The 17790-nt window shown below is 33.2% G+C and overlaps 3 protein-coding genes, 2 long non-coding RNA genes and 1 pseudogene across 6 annotated transcripts; 3 read left to right on the top strand and 3 right to left on the bottom strand.

Annotated features, from left to right (window-relative positions):
- The first annotated feature begins 3122 nt into the window (after nt 1-3122).
- LOC104737932 (Histone superfamily protein) lies at nt 3123-4271 on the top strand. Its single transcript, XM_087481598.1, has 3 exons — nt 3123-3365; nt 3636-3803; nt 3935-4271. The coding sequence occupies exons 1-3, from the start codon at nt 3294-3296 to the stop codon at nt 4103-4105; spliced, it is 411 nt and encodes a 136-aa protein (XP_087337724.1). The 5' UTR covers nt 3123-3293; the 3' UTR covers nt 4106-4271.
- Nucleotides 4272-5235: 964 nt separating this feature from the next.
- LOC147929190 (uncharacterized) lies at nt 5236-5791 on the top strand. Its single transcript, XR_015578946.1, has 2 exons — nt 5236-5343; nt 5689-5791. It is a non-coding gene; the product is annotated as an uncharacterized LOC147929190 (long non-coding RNA).
- An 823-nt stretch (nt 5792-6614) lies between these two features.
- On the bottom strand, nt 6615-7954 carry LOC104735109 (zinc finger protein 3 pseudogene; annotated as a pseudogene). Its single transcript, XR_015578944.1, has one exon. The product of XR_015578944.1 is annotated as a zinc finger protein 3 pseudogene (transcript).
- Nucleotides 7955-8467: 513 nt separating this feature from the next.
- Nucleotides 8468-9177, top strand: LOC147929189 (uncharacterized). The gene is made up of 2 exons (XR_015578945.1): nt 8468-8724; nt 8843-9177. It is a non-coding gene; the product is annotated as an uncharacterized LOC147929189 (long non-coding RNA).
- Nucleotides 9178-12107: 2930 nt separating this feature from the next.
- Nucleotides 12108-13382, bottom strand: LOC104737930 (uncharacterized). Its single transcript, XM_010458176.2, has one exon. The coding sequence runs from the start codon at nt 13101-13103 to the stop codon at nt 12108-12110; it is 996 nt and encodes a 331-aa protein (XP_010456478.2). The 5' UTR covers nt 13104-13382.
- Nucleotides 13383-14699: 1317 nt separating this feature from the next.
- Nucleotides 14700-16288, bottom strand: LOC104735108 (putative CCR4-associated factor 1 homolog 10). Its single transcript, XM_087481470.1, has 2 exons — nt 16064-16288; nt 14700-15960 (listed from the first exon to the last, which is right to left on the bottom strand). Exon 2 carries the CDS (start codon nt 15837-15839, stop codon nt 15003-15005), a length of 837 nt encoding a protein of 278 aa, XP_087337596.1. The 5' UTR covers nt 15840-15960; nt 16064-16288; the 3' UTR covers nt 14700-15002.
- Nucleotides 16289-17790: the final 1502 nt, after the last annotated feature.

Here is a 17790-nt window from a genome sequence, read left to right as displayed (position 1 = left end):
AGACAAGAAAAATTGCTTGGTATTAATGGAATGAATTTGTCATGATTAGTAGTACTAGTTAAATAAACCAGTTAGAAACAGAAACGTCACGTTTATTACAAAAGTGAGGTGATTTGTAGTAGTATATGGTAGGGAAATAAGAGCATGTGGTGGCTGATGTAAACAAAGGAGTGTTGGAAAAAGAAGACCAGTCTTTGGAACGACTTTAAAACACCAACTTGTGATTTAGAGACACAAAGAGTCATTTCTATCTTTATATTCATCATCTTCTTCTTTTTTTTTTTTTTTGGTATGAATGTTTTTATATTCATCATCTTGTTTGTTTGATGTATAACCAAAGTCTTTTCACATTGAGGTAAACAGGTAACCTAGATGAGATAATAAATAGGTACCAACAAAACTGAAAACTAGGTTTACTAGTAACAAAATACTACATATATGTATTTTATAAAATTATTATGAAAGATATATATGATCATATATTATCATAATACACCTTTTGTTAATTTTCAAAATCATGTAGCTATTTCTCGAAGCAAAACGAGTTTATCTATATTTGCTGATCTCGATCGGTCATGGAGAATTCACCAACAAATTAAAATGTTTGGTTTATGGGAGGCGCGACGTTCCGTTCAAGTATTAGAAGTCCTAAATGATTCGATAACTGGCGACTGCATGTAAGGCAGCCATATTACCAAGCAAGAGATGATAGTAAATAATTGTTTTTTATAAACAATCCAATTTGATATATAATCTTTTTAAGAGAGACACATTAGTTCGTGCTCGTACAAGCAAAGGCGTGGCTACAACCGCCGCTCTAGGGTCAAAGCTTTCAAATCTTCAAACTAAAACAATAAACAATGTTCAAGAGAAACTTATACACAAATTTTAATTAATGTCTTTTTAAAAAAAATTCAGCGCACGGAAGTATGGGGTTTAAAATTAGTTAATCGATAGAAAGAAATGAAACCCATCACATGCATAGCTGGAAAAGGGAGGAAATATACTAAAACAAATGCAATTTAGATTGTATATTCGAGTTGTATAGTCAAAACATAAATTTCTGTTGTAAAGATTATGTTACCAGAGGCAAATCAATTTAATTCATTTTCTAAAGACAAGTTATAAGTATTTTATAAGAAACAAACAATAATGTAATGCGGCGTACCAAAGCATTAATTTTTGTTGTTTACGAATGTGTCCACGCCCCCATGTGCGCTAACTTCTCAGCTCCAGTTATATTATAAGCAACAAGAAGAACCCAAAAATACTAATCGGTTTATATTTGAGGAAAATGTGATCGTTTCTCAATATTATCGTCCGATCATACTATCTCCATGGGAGAAAAACTATTGTCAATTAGATAGTCCACACAATAGATTACGGAAACAATTATATATATATCACCTTAAAGTAAAATGATAAAGCAAAAACATACATTATATTGGATATTTGGATGGTCAATATGATCAAGATCTTGAGCTCCTATCTTCTTTCGTACATATCACATATACTGCATGTCAGCATGTGGGGTGATTTGCTTATAATATATTCAATTTTTGATATCGATTTAACTCAAGTTATTAAATTGAAATTAAGTCAATATATATCAAGTAAATATGATTTATATAAAGATTATAAAATATATGTATTCAAATGTATAACGTTGGGTCAATCTAAGTGCATGTTATGGCAGCGCTTAGATACATTCCCCATTGGTTACATACTAACCCTTACTTGTTGTGTTCTAAGGATCTTCTCGTTTAATCTTCTCTTATTAATTTCCCCCATTAATACTTCTGCAGCTATTACAGTATTATTGTATTCGATCGGTTGAATTCTTTTAAGTATATATTTTGGTGTATAAAAGAAAGTAGTAGAGATCGAACCGATGGGCATTTGGACTGCATGTTTCTGCCCTCGTGCACCATGTTTATATAAGTTTTATGGACCTATCCATATAAATATTCACATAATATAACTAGATAGGTAAGAAGCCTATAACTTGGTCATCTCCTTACGAGAAAGAAAAGAGAAAAACTTGGTTACCTAATTACATTTCATTAGATGGATAGAGACAATAACTTAATATTCTTATTTCAAAATAAGTAAATCAAATTAGGTGTTGTAATTGACCGTAAGCATGCAGAAGGGTAAATTTGTTACTTGAATAATTAATGTTTGGTATTACATCTAGCTAACTAGCTTTTTTGTATAACTTTAGAATTAGTGAATTCGTTAACTCTCCACTCAATCATTCTGTTTAGAAGAGAAACCTTGTAGTAAAACACAAAAAAAATACATATATTCTGTTAAAAGTTTGCAATTACACTTTATAAAAAGGCATATTTAGGAAGACTTAACTCTAACTTGTATCTTATGTCTATTTAGTAAGATAAAGAAAATATTTTATTCTATTTTAAGGTCTCTACAGTTAAATGAGATCGAGACATGCATACGATACGAGTATGGTCCGTGGAACATGCAATCTTTGGTTTTTGAACTTTGGATTTATTTAAGTCTTTTAATTTAGATATCTTTAACACCTATTAAGGTTAAGTCTTTTAATTTAGACATCTTTAGACAACTTTGGATTTATTTAAGTCTTCATAACTTAAGACAATACGATAAAGTTTTAGTTGTGAGATTATGTATTTCCTTTTTTGTAAAACTTGACGTTTTCCACCTAGCGTAATATGAGCGGATATCGGTAAAATTAAAAATCCAATCAATTCCCGGATATCGGTTAGGAGCGGTTGAATCAAATTTGGTTCGGATCGGCAAAAAACTGCTGACGAACTCTCTCAATGCCTCATTAGTTGGGCCTGAACACAACGCTACACACCCATACCAAGAGATACGAATTGGCCCATCATCGCTAATTACCAAAACAAGCAGATCAAATCGTCGTTTAACTCTTGGTTTTTTGTCATTTAGACATTTACTTACTTTCGAATCGAGCGTAGAAAAGAAACACAAATATCCACGTCATCGATCCGCATGAGAATTGAACCAATCAGAAACAAAGACACGGATCGCCAACGTCAGCTTTCTCTCTCATCGACGTAATCTTGACCGTCGAAAAAGTAAAGATTAATGTAATTATGTATCTTCCTAAGATTAACCGACTAAACATTATTCACCTATATATACATTCATAATAACCTTTTACTATTCCTCACACACAACACAAAGCAAACAAAAAAAACAAAAACTCGCTTTCTCTAGATTCATTAGCAAATCCTCTCAAAGAGTTTTTTTTTTTTTCCCCGACTTCGAAGAAGAGAAGAACGATGGCTCGTACGAAGCAAACCGCTAGGAAATCCACCGGAGGTAAAGCTCCCAGGAAACAGCTTGCCACCAAGGTTTGTTCATCTTCCTCTTCTTCTTCTTCCATCCTTTGATTTCTGTACGGTAAAATGTATATCTAGGGTTTGGTTTTGTCGAATTGGGGGTTTGAATCTTGCGTTATCTGAATCGAGTTGAGTTTTTTGTGTTTATGAATCTTTCTGTCTATTGAAATCGATGGAATTGTAAGGTTTTCTGATCTGGAATTGGATCTTGACGAAATTGGTTGAAGAGGGGATCTAGGTTTTACTAATTTTGGGTGATTTTTTTTTTTTTTGTAAATACAGGCGGCGAGGAAATCAGCGCCAACCACCGGAGGGGTGAAGAAGCCTCACCGTTACCGTCCAGGAACCGTGGCTCTTCGTGAGATTCGTAAGTACCAGAAGAGTACTGAATTATTGATCCGCAAGCTTCCCTTCCAGCGTCTTGTTCGTGAGATTGCTCAGGACTTCAAGGTATTATTCATCATACTTCTCTTTGATTTCTCATTAAGATTAGCTGCTGAATTAGGTGGAATCATTCAATTAGTTGGTTTCTTGTGGAATTAGGGTTCTTTTGCTAATTAGGTTTTTATTTTTTTTTGCAGACGGATCTGAGGTTCCAGAGTCACGCTGTGTTAGCTCTCCAGGAGGCGGCTGAGGCATACCTTGTTGGTTTGTTCGAAGATACCAATCTCTGCGCAATTCACGCTAAAAGGGTTACAATCATGCCTAAGGACATTCAACTTGCTAGGAGAATTCGTGGAGAGCGTGCTTAAGTTTCTTCTGTTTTTTTTGTTTCTAGAGATAACGAATGATGGATGTTTTAGGATAATGTTTGGATTCTTTTTTTACTTTTTACTTTCTTTAATTTCCAATTACTAAGTAATTACATGGTGTTGATCGTTGAACAGCTTTCCTTTATTCATCATGGTGTTGATCGTATTTCTCGTTTTTTTTTTTTTTATCTCGATTCTTATTGGTTTGATTTGTTAAAATTTGTTCATGAAGTTTTTGGTTTTGTGATTCGTTTCTTCACTCGGTTTAATTATTACAACGTCGATCTTAACGAAATTTATTAATGATCAATTGGATTGGATAAAATTTCTCATTTGTTTAGAAAATATTTACAGATTTTATTACTAGATGAAATTTGAGAGGAGCGCGACTGTCAAATAAACTTTATTTTCTTTTTTTTGACCTCAGTCAAATAAACTTATCGTCTTCGTTTTTGAGTTTTTTTTTTTTATGATAATACAGTAGAACTTTATAAATTAATAAGGTTGGGCCATGAAATCTATGAAAAAAATTTTTATCAGAAATTGAGAGTTTAGAAAAAATTGCTATTATTATTTTTTAAGGTGATAATGAAGTTGAAAAAATATGACGATACATTTAGAACCAGTAATCAATTATATTCTCTACAATTTTTGAATACGATTTAAGATGATAATACTAGAAATTTTTGATCCAATCAAAAAGAATAGAGATGCTCTCCAACAAGAATGCAAATTCAAGAACAAACAAACAATAATAGATTCATATTTGACTAAATTTTCTTAGATATATATACTAGTTTATTTAAATATTAATTTATAATATTGATGAAACCATATTTTTATATGAGATTTTTAAAAAAATTATTTATTTATTATTTTATTGAATAGTGTCCAAAATTATACTAATCCCAATTTAAAACCAGAAAAATTTATTAATTTATAGAAGTTATTAATTTACCGAATATTAATTTATAGAGGTGCTATACTAAAACTGTAAATCTACAGACACCCGGTAGCGGGAAAAAAACAAACAAAAAGCCTTTCACAATTATATGGGCTAAACTTATTATTACAATTAACTAACATGGGCCAACTATTGGGCCCTTTTAACTTTCTGAGATTATTATTACCTTCTCTCAGTCGCTCATTCACAGAACCGGCCCTCGGAAGCTACGAGTCTTCTTCAAGTCGTCCCCGGCGAAACTCCGGTATATCTCCGTCTGTAACGTTTACCTAAGGTAGGAGTTTCAATTAACATTCATGCTTTCTAGTGAAGGGTACACAGTATTAATCTGTTTCTTGGCCATTACTGCTGCTAAAAAATTTCGATTTTCGAGGATTTGATCCGTCTCTCTCGCTTTATCATATGCACATTGCATTGTTGTATTGAGAAGACATGCTGTACATTGCATCTTAACAGATTCGTTTTCAACTATACTGATTCAATGAATCTCTTGAGTGTGGATGGGATTTTAGTAGCAGGCAGCCTCATAAATGATCCATCAAAATGGTTGACAAAAAAAAAAATGATCCATCAAAATATTGTGTGTCTCACAGCTTATTTCTGCTTATGTGTGTTTCAGGAAAGTGTGTGACTCAGATTTGAAGAGTATTGTTTGGGTTCAGATTTGTGGTAATACAAGAAGATGAAAATGGACCCCCAAAGAGTTAAATCAATGAGGTTTGGTTGGTTCTATTAGATTTTTTTTATTCCACATGTGTTATTGTCTGATTTGTTGGTGTTTCTTCTTTGTTTTATTCATTAAGGTGTTTTTGATTCCTTTTAATGTCGTGGTTTGTTGTGGCCAATTTTGTATCTGAAAGCAAACATGATGATCTGTTCTGTGCCTTAAATATTTACTGAGGCAAGAAAGTGTACGTACATACTTCAATTTGATTTAGAGAAGTTGGATTCAGTCCATTAGAGTTATATCAAGTCCTTTGTGTTTTAGTCTCATGGTCTTGACTCTTGTTCCACCTTTTGTGTATCATACGCACATGGTTCTTTTGTACTTTCTCTTTATGTTTTGTGTAGATAGTGCATGAAGATTCATCCTATAGGCCAAAGACTAGTCACTCTTTTGTCTAGTGTTCACAAATATTTTGGGGTCTCACAAAGATTTCATTGGATTCTTTTGATTATTTCGTGATTTGTTATTTAGCTGCATTATTAGGATCATCTGATGTGTTAATTATGTTTGTTCTTCTGGACTCTTTGCTTCTTGTCATCATCACAAATTAACAAGTTCTTATTTTTATAAGTATTTGTTTTGCTCTCTTTCTGTGTCTTGTTAACCACTTTTCAATAAAAGAATGTTTTTTTCTTACTTTTAGGTATCCCAACTGTGACTTTATAAGATATCTTTTTCCGGTTTCCTTGACAACAAATCTTCTCATGGATCTCAATATAATCTCTTTCTTCTATAACCTAAAAAAGTTTCTCTTCGTTTCTAGGAACTTCACCAAATCCTTTATGGTGGTTGGGTGTCTACAATAATCCATTGATGTCTAGTTTAAAACTCGTACTTGTTGAAATGTGGAAAGATGTACATCACAGAACTATGGTAGAAAAAAATATACTCACAAGAGTACTAACCCTTGGATAATACTGGTGAAGGTATCAATGACAAAAAAAAAAAAAAAAACCAGTACAAAGGAAACTCGAGCAGAGGCTTGGCTCGAGAAAAACAGTTTCAGAGCAAAACCCAAAAAAGAAAAGAAAAGAATCTCAGAGCTTAAGGGACAAATCAAGGTTCTTCTGCTGCTCTTCTTCAGCAGGCTTCAACAATTCCCCGCCTCTCCGCCATAATTCTGGAGTTGGATACTCTACTGGAATCCTTCCTACATCGAACCTACCCATGTTTTCCCATGTGGAAGTCAACGGTGGAGCAATCATCATCTGATGATGATTATAATGATTCTCTGTTGAAGGTAGTTTACCTATGGCTGGTTGCTGAACGAGTGGTATCCTTGACCAGTTGATCTGACCATACTCACCACCAAAAACGTTATAGGAACTTGGTTTGTGACTCATTGAGTGCGCCTGAATAGCTAAGGATCTGTTGCTGTACTGTCCATGGAAGGGGAACGGAGCAAAACCATATGGATGCCCGAAAGCTGCGGCAGATGCCATCCGTTGCCCTCGCTTTGCCAAAGTCCTCTCTCTTTTGTGAGCATTTTGGTGACCACCAAGCGCCTGTGAGCTGTAGAATGTTCTTTGACAGTAGTTGCATGAGAAGAGCTTCTGTTCAGTGGAACTTGACCCGTTAAAACTCGGAGTGACTACACTTGCCTCTAAGCAGTCGAGGAGATTGAGTTCTTGATTGAGCTCTGGTTGGCTAGAAGCATATCCTGCTAGCTTAAGGTCAAGCCTTATACCTTTCTCTCCTGCTTTTTGATCATAATTCTCTTCTGCTTGTGCTGATTCTGCATATATGTTGTAATTATCTAGGCTCAGCTTTGTTGGAAATGGAAGAGTGGTGGATGCAGAAACGATGCATGAAGAATCAGATGGCCTTGGCTTTCCACTGGAAGAATCCATGAAGGGCAAAGAGGGAATATAATTTTTCAGGTGATGATGGTTTTGTTCCCTTCAATTGTCTCTTTCGCTCTCTCACCTTCTGTCTCAGATCAATAGCTATATATCTGGAATTGCATATGAAAAAAGCATAAAAGCCTAGATTTTTCTCAGAAGTGGGAGCAGAGGTTTGATGCTATATAAGGAAAGAATAGACTCGCTACAAATGCTTTTGGGTTTGGTAATAAATAAAAAAAAGTAGTAAGAAGATGAGAGAGAAAGAGAGAGAGAGATATATGGGTAGGTCTAGCTTGCTGACACACCACACACAACAGAACACTTGAAGCTGATTGGAACTCCACCAATTAAATTTAAAACCTGTGTTTATCCCTTTGTAGGAGCAACTTTCACTTCACATCAAACTTTTTTTTTTGGCTGCTTTCTCCTTCAATAAACCAATCTCTATTCTCTGTCATGCATTAACTTCTTATTTTTGGTCCTCTCAGTCTTGTGCCTTTATGTGCTTAAAAGTGCTTCAATAACGAGTATACATATCATATGTATGCCAATGACATGCCCTGATTCAAAAAGCCTTTCAAATGAGTTTTTTTCGTCCTGGTGAGTTCATGAACTTTTGTTTAGAACTACTATGCTTGATATTTGCGCTCTGATTGATGGATGCGTTTGTTTCTCTGTGGACAGATTCTTTTAGACCCCAACTCGTCTTTGTATTGTATGGTCTATGGTGTATGCAACCGCGGATATATGTGTAAGGAAATTACGAAACCATCCCTTCAAATCCGTCATTGAATATGTATAGTAGTATTCACTAGTTTTTAAACTCATGGAGACTTTTAAGACTCTTTTGTATGAAGGGAAAAAAAGGAGTTGTGGGGGAACAAGACAAAGAAAAGCTTGGCAGTTCAAAAAGATCTTCTGAAACTGGGACCGGTTTTTTTTGTATGATGAAACGACAACTTGTTGTAATATTCACGGAGTAGATGAAGATGACAAACAAGTGACAATGAAATGAAAAGGATGCTCAATGACAAGAGAGAGAGACACAGAGAGAAGGAGAGAGTGGACCTAGTGGATTATTCAGGTATGTTTGATGTTTCTGTGTACTTTTGAAACTTCGAGAGGATAGTGGCCATGTCTGTTTCCTTTTAGCTTTCTACTGTTTAACTCGCTTTTGTCCTCTTTTCACTTCTTGCTTTTAGAGTTTGCTTCATATTCACTCCCTCCCTCTTTATATCCATTGGAATCCTCAATAGTTTGGGAGGCACCCGGATTTTATGGTGATAGGTTTTCGAATACACACTGTACTAGACTCTCTTAGGACACATTCTACTAAACAGTGATTGCCACTTTTTATATGATCCTTCCTAAAAAAATTCTTATACCCACAATAGTCTCTAGAAGACCTTGGCAACATGTAACATCTTTTGAGTTAAAACCAAGATTACTCAAGTTTGTTTCTGCTATTCATAGAGAATCATATCTGAAAAAGTTTCATCATTATATATGATCTATTGTAATGAATTATGTTCGGATCCTTTTCCCTATAGTTTGCTTTCCATTAGAATATTATTAAATATATAAATCAAGGGACATGATTAGTATCACCCTTATTTCACAAATACACACTTTGGTTTATCATTATGGGGAGAGCCACCTCAGCTGTTCTAATCCACTTGAGAGTTGAGTTGAAGTCTTTCTTTAAAAATCATATATAAATTGGAAGGGTCTTTCTTAACATCTTGTGTTAACAATATTTGGAACTTGGAAGGGTCCGAATTATCAAATTTGAATGCGGATAATCTTTTAATCTGTTTATATGAGTCCACAATCTTTAGATGCGAATGCGACAAGAGCGAGTTGTATATAGTTCGATGCTTGTTCGTGTGTGCAGATAATTATAAAATGAATTGTTGTTTTTGGCTTTTTGAAAAAATTCGGAAGTCCCAATAAATTTGGTTGTTCTGGTTTGGGTGGGAAAACAAAGTGAAACGACAAAGCGTCTCGTCTATGCTGGGCCTGAGGATACGAATCTTTTATATTTCTCTAAACTTTAAGCATAAAATTAATACGTAGTGGAAGCCGAAAAATAAAATAAAAATATGTAAGTAAAATCCAAAGACCTAATTGTTAGGAAAAGCAGTTTAAGACTTTAAGTATGTTGAGTATTTTGTCGAATGCGACCTTATAATATAATTCGTGGGTCCAATGTTTACAAACGATCTACAATTAAAGAAACTGGGAAGCTGATTCGGTGAATCAAATTGTAGTTTTTGGTATCCCTAACGAGGAACTAAATCGTAGCACTCCAAATTAAGTACAATATCAAAATCTTTGATCACGACATGTTTTGAGTTCTGAGGAAAGCCTACAAAATTTTGGAACTTAACATATTTTTATTTATGTGATTTTCGAATAATCTGAAGTGTTTGATGATTTTGTATCCTAATATACTTATTAGTTCTTTCATGAAATATTTTATTAAGTAATAGACTAATAGTATTAGTAATTTTATGCACACTTGAGTGAACTTTATAATAACTTACACTGTATATGTATCACATGAATTACTAAGGATTTCCTACTTGTAAAATAGCATTAAGAAAAAACAAAGAAACGTGATGAGAAAGGGGGGGGGGGGGGGGGAAGTGAAGACAAGTGGTGCAAGAGAAACACCCCCACATGGATGATTACAAATATAACACTATTTGTGTGTTATGACTAATCACAAATCAACTGAATCTTTTTAATTAGATTTGCTCTGTCTCGTGATCTCGTCCAAAATTAGGCAGAAAACAAAAAAAGTATATTCCAAAATGCATCTTATTAATCTTACTCTTCGTTTTTTTTGAAGAATAATATTATACAAATAGCCCTAATCATACTTACTTACAAATTTTTCGGCAATCAAGTAGACATCAAGGAAAAAAATAAACTAATAAAATAGGGTTGGGTGCTTGACAGCTTCTTTTTGGATCCACAAGCATATCATAAGTTCATAACTAATCGTTATCATTAGGGTTTATTTTGCTGGTCTCAAGCAAATTGATAAACATGCAAAGTCTTTGTAGCTTTATTAGTTTCAGTGATAATAATACTAAATGGCTCAATTGCATCATATCTAATAGAAACAATAATAAATATTTTTCAAACATGTAAGAAAGTGTAATCCATATATTAGATATTAGTACAATACAAACATTGGTTAAAAACATTATCTCACCTCCAAATGGCTAGTGATCAAAGCCCACACAACCACAAGAAAAGGCCCAAATCAGAATCCCAACGCACAAACAAAACGTTTACACAGAATAGAGAGAGTGACTCAGGGAAGCCGTTACAGAGATAGGACCGAGCAAGCAAAGTACTGTTTCTTGTCTTCTGTAAGAAAGTCGATTTGATTCTCTGCCACACGTAGACCTACCTAGGTAACGGTGACTGGTACATGTGCCCTATTGCTATTTTTAATTCTTTTTCTTTATTTTCTTGTGTCGTCGTATTGCTCTATTGAATCATTTTCGTGTATAAAGAACCATTTTCGTCCCATTGTCAAAAGCGTGAAGAAAATGAAATATATAACGTTTTGAGAAACTTTTTTTTTTTTTTTGTTCAAAACGTTTTGAGAAATTTATAGTCCCTCCGATTCGTGAATACCTGTCGTTATAGTTTTTTTTTGTCAAAATATCTAACGTTCTCATTTACCCATATAACTATCACTCTAAAATGACTTATTTACCCTTTTATTATTTTTAGTCAACAAGTTCAGAATTTTATGTGTTGTTTAATGAGTGACTCTAGATATTGCTAACAATTGACAATATTTAATATTTATGTATCTTTCTACGTGTATGACACATTATAAAATTTCCATCATTGTTTCTTCTTTTTAACAATACACAAAAATTATAAAATCAAACAAAATGAAGAAAGAGGAAAGTCAAGAGAAGGAAGAGCTACCTGTTTACACGATTCATTATCGTGTCAAACGTGATTTCGATCTGAACAAACTGTTTTTCTACGATGAAGGAGAATTTAACCCTGATCTTACAACTGGAGAAGAAGAAGTTGTACTCCAGATGTTGAGGATTTACTTTCCAAATTTCTTCTAAATTCAGATAAGAATTTTTATTGTATTGCTGTTACAAGTTATTTTGGTAATAAAAAATATGTGAAATATAATTTCACATTTCTATCTTTTACTAGTACAATATTTATTTATTTCATACAAGTTCATTTTAGATTTTTAGTTAAAGCATTATAAAGCTGTTTTGAAATTTTTTTCATTATTTTGAATTGTTCTCTTCACTTGTACGTAGTATCATTGACCAAATGGCTATAATAAACAAAACACGATACTTGTAGCATTTGAATAATTTTAGAACAAAACTTATTTCAGAAAAATAACCCATAAAAACTGACAAATAGAAAAACCCCCAACAAAGAATCCAAAAATTTAAATACATAAACTCATGAAGACGATAATGCTAGAGTATCCATGACGTTTTGGACAAGCGAAACATCATAACTTATTTGAAGAGGAAGACGATTTTCCCTATCAAGTGTAGATTTTTTCATATGTGAGATTTTATATTTGTTTGATCCTCCAATTTTCATGATCTCTTTCATGCATAATTGGAGAGTCAAAAAAATATAATTTACCTTTTTTGTTGGATATTCTTCAAATGATTCCTCCACAGCATGAATAAGATCTTCTACGGTTTTGGGGCATGTCTTGTGTTGCAGTGACTTAATGGCACTAAAAAATCCAAGATCTAAAATATTTAGATCTGGTGAATTGGAAGGTTGACACATCAGACGTATATCAAAACCATTTTTAGAAGCAACTTCTTGAAATTCTTTATCGTCACACTCAACATGTGTTCTTGCATTGTCTTGTTGGATGAAAATAGTCTTCCCTCGATCTTCAATTGGCCATCTTTCATAAATTATCGGAATGACTTTTTCAATCAAACATGCTTTGATATCTTCTCTTTTCACAGAATTTGAAGCTTTTACCTCTAGAGTTCCAGCATCTCTATTCTTGCTTCGCCTCTTAGCAGGTTCCATAATAACAAAAGGAAACACTCCTATTTTTCCAGAAAATGTCTCGTTTCCTTCTTCGTCAAATCTCGGTCGAGCCATCGCTGCTAGAAACATAACTTTTCCAATATAATTCTTACTTTGACATGTGCGATGTGGCACTTCTTCCTCGGGAAGTAAATAATACTTCTCTGTTTTCTTCGTCATATAAAACCATTTTTCATCAATATGTACAATATTGTACATATCAACAAATTTTGGTCCATGAATCAAAGTATCTTTCTCCAACATCGAGACACAAAACTTCAGCCTAGCTTTCATATTCTCATCCTTTAAACTTGGTTTAATGGCATTTGTATGACGTCGAATCGTACCTTCTTTGACATGCCTATGCAATGTTGACTGAGCAATACCCAAACCCATTGAAAGCGATCAAAGTGTTGTTCTCTTGTGAAATGGAATCTCCTGCACTTGATCCAAATCAAGCGTGATTCTCTTCCGGCCACAACGTCCTGATTTTTTGTGGGAGACATTAACTTCTTCACCATTAGACGTATCTTTTGCTTGTTTCCAAATTCGTTGCACTGTTCGAATAGAAACCAAAAATAATTCAGAAACTTCTCAAGTAGTAAACTTTTTTAATTTCCCATCTTGACTTCTCTCTAACAGAGCATTATATATCGCCCGCTGTTCTGTGTTTGAAAGATTTCTATTGGTTCCATGCATTAGCTCCACTCCATCCATCTCTGCAGTTTAATTTAAAAAATTAAGAAATTAAAACATTAAAAATACTACAGCATTTTCAAGTACCAAGTTTTGTTTACACGTACCATAGAAATATTTTAAATACATGGAGTAGTAAAATTTCTCTTTACGTATACATGGAGTAGTAAACGACAAAATTTCACAAATACAATGACAAAACAAAACAAAATTAATTTAAATCCTGAAAATTAATACCTGGATCTATTTCAGGAAGAGATTCGTTGGAGGCTATTGGATTATTGACGATTGCAATATCGTCACCTTCAGTATTGGAGAATTCCTCATTGATTGGGGTTTGATTAAGATTAAACAAAAACTCATTTTCACTGGCTATACAAGGAAGATTCAGATCTAAAGTAGAATTCATGATGAATGAAATTGTGATTCATGTCCTTTCGTTTTACGGATATATATACAAGCATCATTAGTGATCACTAGTTTCAGATTTGGCTCCAATACTAATTTTAATTTTTGTTTTGGCTCCATGTTCAAATTTTTAGAAGAATTTTAACAACAAAATCTTCTTTGTTACGTGTATTAATTCATTTGCATATCAAAAACACATAATTTTGACTACAACTGCATGCAAACTTGTGCACTTATGAAATTATTAAGAATAAAGAAGATTGGGATCAGCAGCAATATTTGACTAAATAATGATTAGACACTATTTATATTTATTACAGTGAATATGAAGAAACAAAACGAGAGGTTACAATAATCTTTATACAAACCTCTTTAATTTGTGTGAAATTTATAAAACGACAGGTATTCAGGATCGGAGGGAGTATTTATTTATTTTGAGTACATACAAATCCACATATGACTGGACATATTTCTAACAGGCTGGGTTTTTAATTTTTTTCTTCTTCTTTATCCTCTCTTCAATTGAATGAGCTATATACGTCTCAATCAATCAATTTATTAATCTTCTGTACCATTTGCGACTCAGATGACGTTCTTTATAACAGGAATAAGAATACTGGCCAACAACAACATTGATTGCAACTTGCAAGGAAGTAGAATGGGCTACTCATTTACCCGTATGATAATAAATTGCCTCTTGTTGTGATCGGCAAAATGGAATATACACAAGTATGACCACATTGCTAACCACTTGCATAGTTGCATCATAAACACCTAAACTGAGAGCAAGTATGTATATTCATCAATCAAACTGCAAGCTGGAACAAGCAAACTCAACAAGAACACTCTGTTAAATTACATTTGCCATTTAGTAAGAAGAACAAGAAATTAATAATAATTGGAGATAATTTTATTTAAATAAACGGGTAGCTGAATTTGATATACATTCAGAAACTCAAACTAAAAAAAGAAAAGAAAACCCCCCTCAATTTGATCAAAAGGGTTTTTTTTTTCCCTTCTGAAAATAAAGCAACAAAGACACAACAGTCACTTACTACACCAATTTGCCAATTTACACAACGACAATTCTAATTGGTCTCACACACTCACAAAGACTAAATCTAATTTGCAGTTCTCTGGAAACTTTTTTTTTTTGTATAATAAAAGTATCTTTCATTTTTCCCATCTTAATCAAGCAACAGTAGTAGTAGTAGTAGTACCATCTTCCACACCTAGACCGTACAAGACACCAGTGTATTTCTCAGTTGATCCAGGGAAATAACGTTCCTTAAGCTTCCTAAACGAGCCTAAGGTAAGCAAGCTATCAGACCCAGCTTGATGACATATCCCAACTCTCTCCACTCCCATAAGCTCAGCTAGTCTGTTCAACCCTCCAAACAATCCATTACAGAACGTCATCAAGTGCTTAATATCATAAACCGTCGGGAAATAAACATACAGAAGCTTGAAGAAATCAGCCTGCTTTAGAGGCAGCTCCTTACAAATCAACAGTTTAACCAAATACCCGAAATCATAACCTCCATGAAACGTAACCCACGAGATATCATCGTTCATCACAATCCCAGAGGACATCAAAAGCTCACCGAACCTAACCACATCAATACCTTTCTCAACGTTCTTCTTGAAATCAATCCCACACTGACGCAACAGCTCGATAGACTCGCTCGCGTAGATATCCTCACCGATGTTGAACTCACGGAAATTGAACTGCCAGATGCAGAACTTATCCGTGCCACATGTGGGTAAGTTCCCGTTCTCGTCGGAGAAGGTAAGCCCAACTTGGATCAGTTTCAACAAATCTACGTTTTCCTTGAGAGTCCTGTAGTTAAGATCGTTATTGTACTTAAAAGTAGCAACAGGCTTCAAAACCACACCTGGGAACTCAGTATCCATGGCGATGTAGCTGAATTTGTCGACGATTTCGCGGATCAACGCGAATTCTTCAACTAAATTGTAATCCCAAACCTCCCGAATCATAATCGAATCTTCTTTCAAAGTCTCCGCCATTTCTACAAACCCAGATCTGAAAACAAAGCATACGTCGAACTCGGGAGACACGGAGAGAGAGAGAGAGAGAGAGAGAGAGACTTCGAGTACGGAGATCGATCGCTAGATCTGCAAACGGGACCTGCCGATGAAGATCAGAAACCGATGATTTCAGAAAGAAAAAAGAAAAAAAAATCAAACGAAATCGAAATGGAACAAAAGACGATGAAAGCTATGAAATTTACCTGAGAGTTCGCTATACAGATGTAAGGAAACGAACAGATCTAGCAGATTCTAAGAGAGATCTGTGCGTCTGCGAGAGAGAACTTATCGGGTCAACCAGAGAGAGAGAGAGGGAGGTTTCAAGTGGTAAAGGCTTTTGGAGACGATGATGATGAAAGTGATAAATAGAGAAAGAGAGAAGCGATGGAGACAACAACTGTGTCTGAGCCTATTTATTTTCTCAATACGATGTCGTTTATCCGGTTTAATGATTGTAAAGGTTCATACGATGACGTTTGCGTGCTCCTTCTTATTACATAATTTACATTACGCTTTATTTTATTTTAAGATTTTTTTTATTATATCAATCATTACATTTTGGCCATTTACTCCAATTATTTATTTTATCTGTATTATCCGTTTTTTTTTTCTTTCTAATCCGTTATAATAATAGTGATAAATTTTAATGATACGAATGTGATATGATAGACCAAATTTTTATTAATGTGCATCACGGGAATTCCGTTCTTTTGTAACTTCTATGATCTTTTTACTATTATTTTTTGATTTATTAACATATTTTTATTACTTCCTCCGTTTCATAATATAAAATGTTTATAGAAATATTTTTGTTTCAAAATATAAGATGTTTTTTAGTTTCTATGCAACTTTTAGATTAAATTTATATTTTATATTAGGCAGTTTTGTTTATGATTGATTAAACTTTTTTAAAGTATCTTTTACTATACATATTTTAGCTAAAACATCTTATATTTTAAAACGGATTGAGTATTTTAGTTTAAGGTCCGCTTAATTAAAATGAAACACTAGTATACAGAAAATGAAATTCTGGTAAAGAAAAAATAAAATACTAAAAAAATAATAGTTTTGATTAAGTAATTACATTATAATCAGATCGTTGTTGTACGAGGTGTTACTTTATAAAAATGGTATTAAAAACGATCAATTTTGATATCTATCTATTTTAACTAAAATTCCTAATATTTCCTAACAAATTTAGTATCGCTTACTATTTTTCTTTCAATTAGCTTTTTACTCGTTTTGTGTTACCAGTAAAATTTAATAGATTGTTTTTCTTAGTACTGCTAAATGCTAATTGATTTTCTTTATTAATTGCAAGTGAAAAGATTATATTCTATCAGCAAGTTGTATAGTAATAATATTGATAGTATATAATGCTAGACTTTAAATTGTTATAATAATTATATTTTTTAATATGACGAAGCTGTAGGAAAAGATGTACAAACTAAACTGTATACTGAATGTTGTCTCGGAATTCATAATTTTAAACAATATTGTCTTATCTTCATGATAAACAACCCTAACCTATTTTTGCAATGGAGCTATATGATTTTATGAACCTTCAAATATTCTTGTCCATATGGATATATTGTCTTGCAAAAAAAAAAGAGCAAGAATACAATGTTTGATATCTTCCCATATATTAGCTCTTCAATTTGCTTCCTCATGTAGCATTTTCTGCTATTTTAATCAATTATGATATTTTGTTGTAAAAGATATTTGTTAGTATATTATATTTGGTAAAGCTAAAAAAAGTTCTTTTTTTTGGTAACGAGGTAAACAAAGTTATCCATTATATAATATTATGAAAGTATACAAATTTTTTTTGGTAGATTTTATAATAGTTATAAGTTATAAAGTTATATTATTATCTGATTCATTAGTTGGTTACAAAATAGGTTTGGGTTGTAACCATTAGTTATAACTA

The sequence above is a fragment of the Camelina sativa genome, chromosome 13 (assembly GCF_030686135.1).
Source record: "Camelina sativa cultivar CO46 ecotype springtype chromosome 13, ASM3068613v1".
NCBI classification, from domain to species: domain Eukaryota; kingdom Viridiplantae; phylum Streptophyta; class Magnoliopsida; order Brassicales; family Brassicaceae; genus Camelina; species Camelina sativa.
Note: the sequence above shows the minus strand (reverse complement) of the source record. Positions and strands in the feature narration are given on the sequence as shown.

What these genes read in the sequence shown, in the direction of transcription:
- LOC104737930 (XM_010458176.2), bottom strand. Translation starts at nt 13,103, where the DNA reads ATGGGTTTGGGTATTGCTCAGTCAACATTGCATAGGCATGTCAAAGAA.
- LOC104737932 (XM_087481598.1), top strand. Translation starts at nt 3,294, where the DNA reads ATGGCTCGTACGAAGCAAACCGCTAGGAAATCCACCGGAGGTAAAGCT. An exon ending in GGAAACAGCTTGCCACCAAG is followed by an intron (nt 3,366 to 3,635) that starts GTTTGTTCATCT and finishes TTGTAAATACAG; the next exon opens with GCGGCGAGGAAATCAGCGCC. An exon ending in AGATTGCTCAGGACTTCAAG is followed by an intron (nt 3,804 to 3,934) that starts GTATTATTCATC and finishes TTTTTTTTGCAG; the next exon opens with ACGGATCTGAGGTTCCAGAG.
- LOC104735108 (XM_087481470.1), bottom strand. Translation starts at nt 15,839, where the DNA reads ATGGCGGAGACTTTGAAAGAAGATTCGATTATGATTCGGGAGGTTTGG.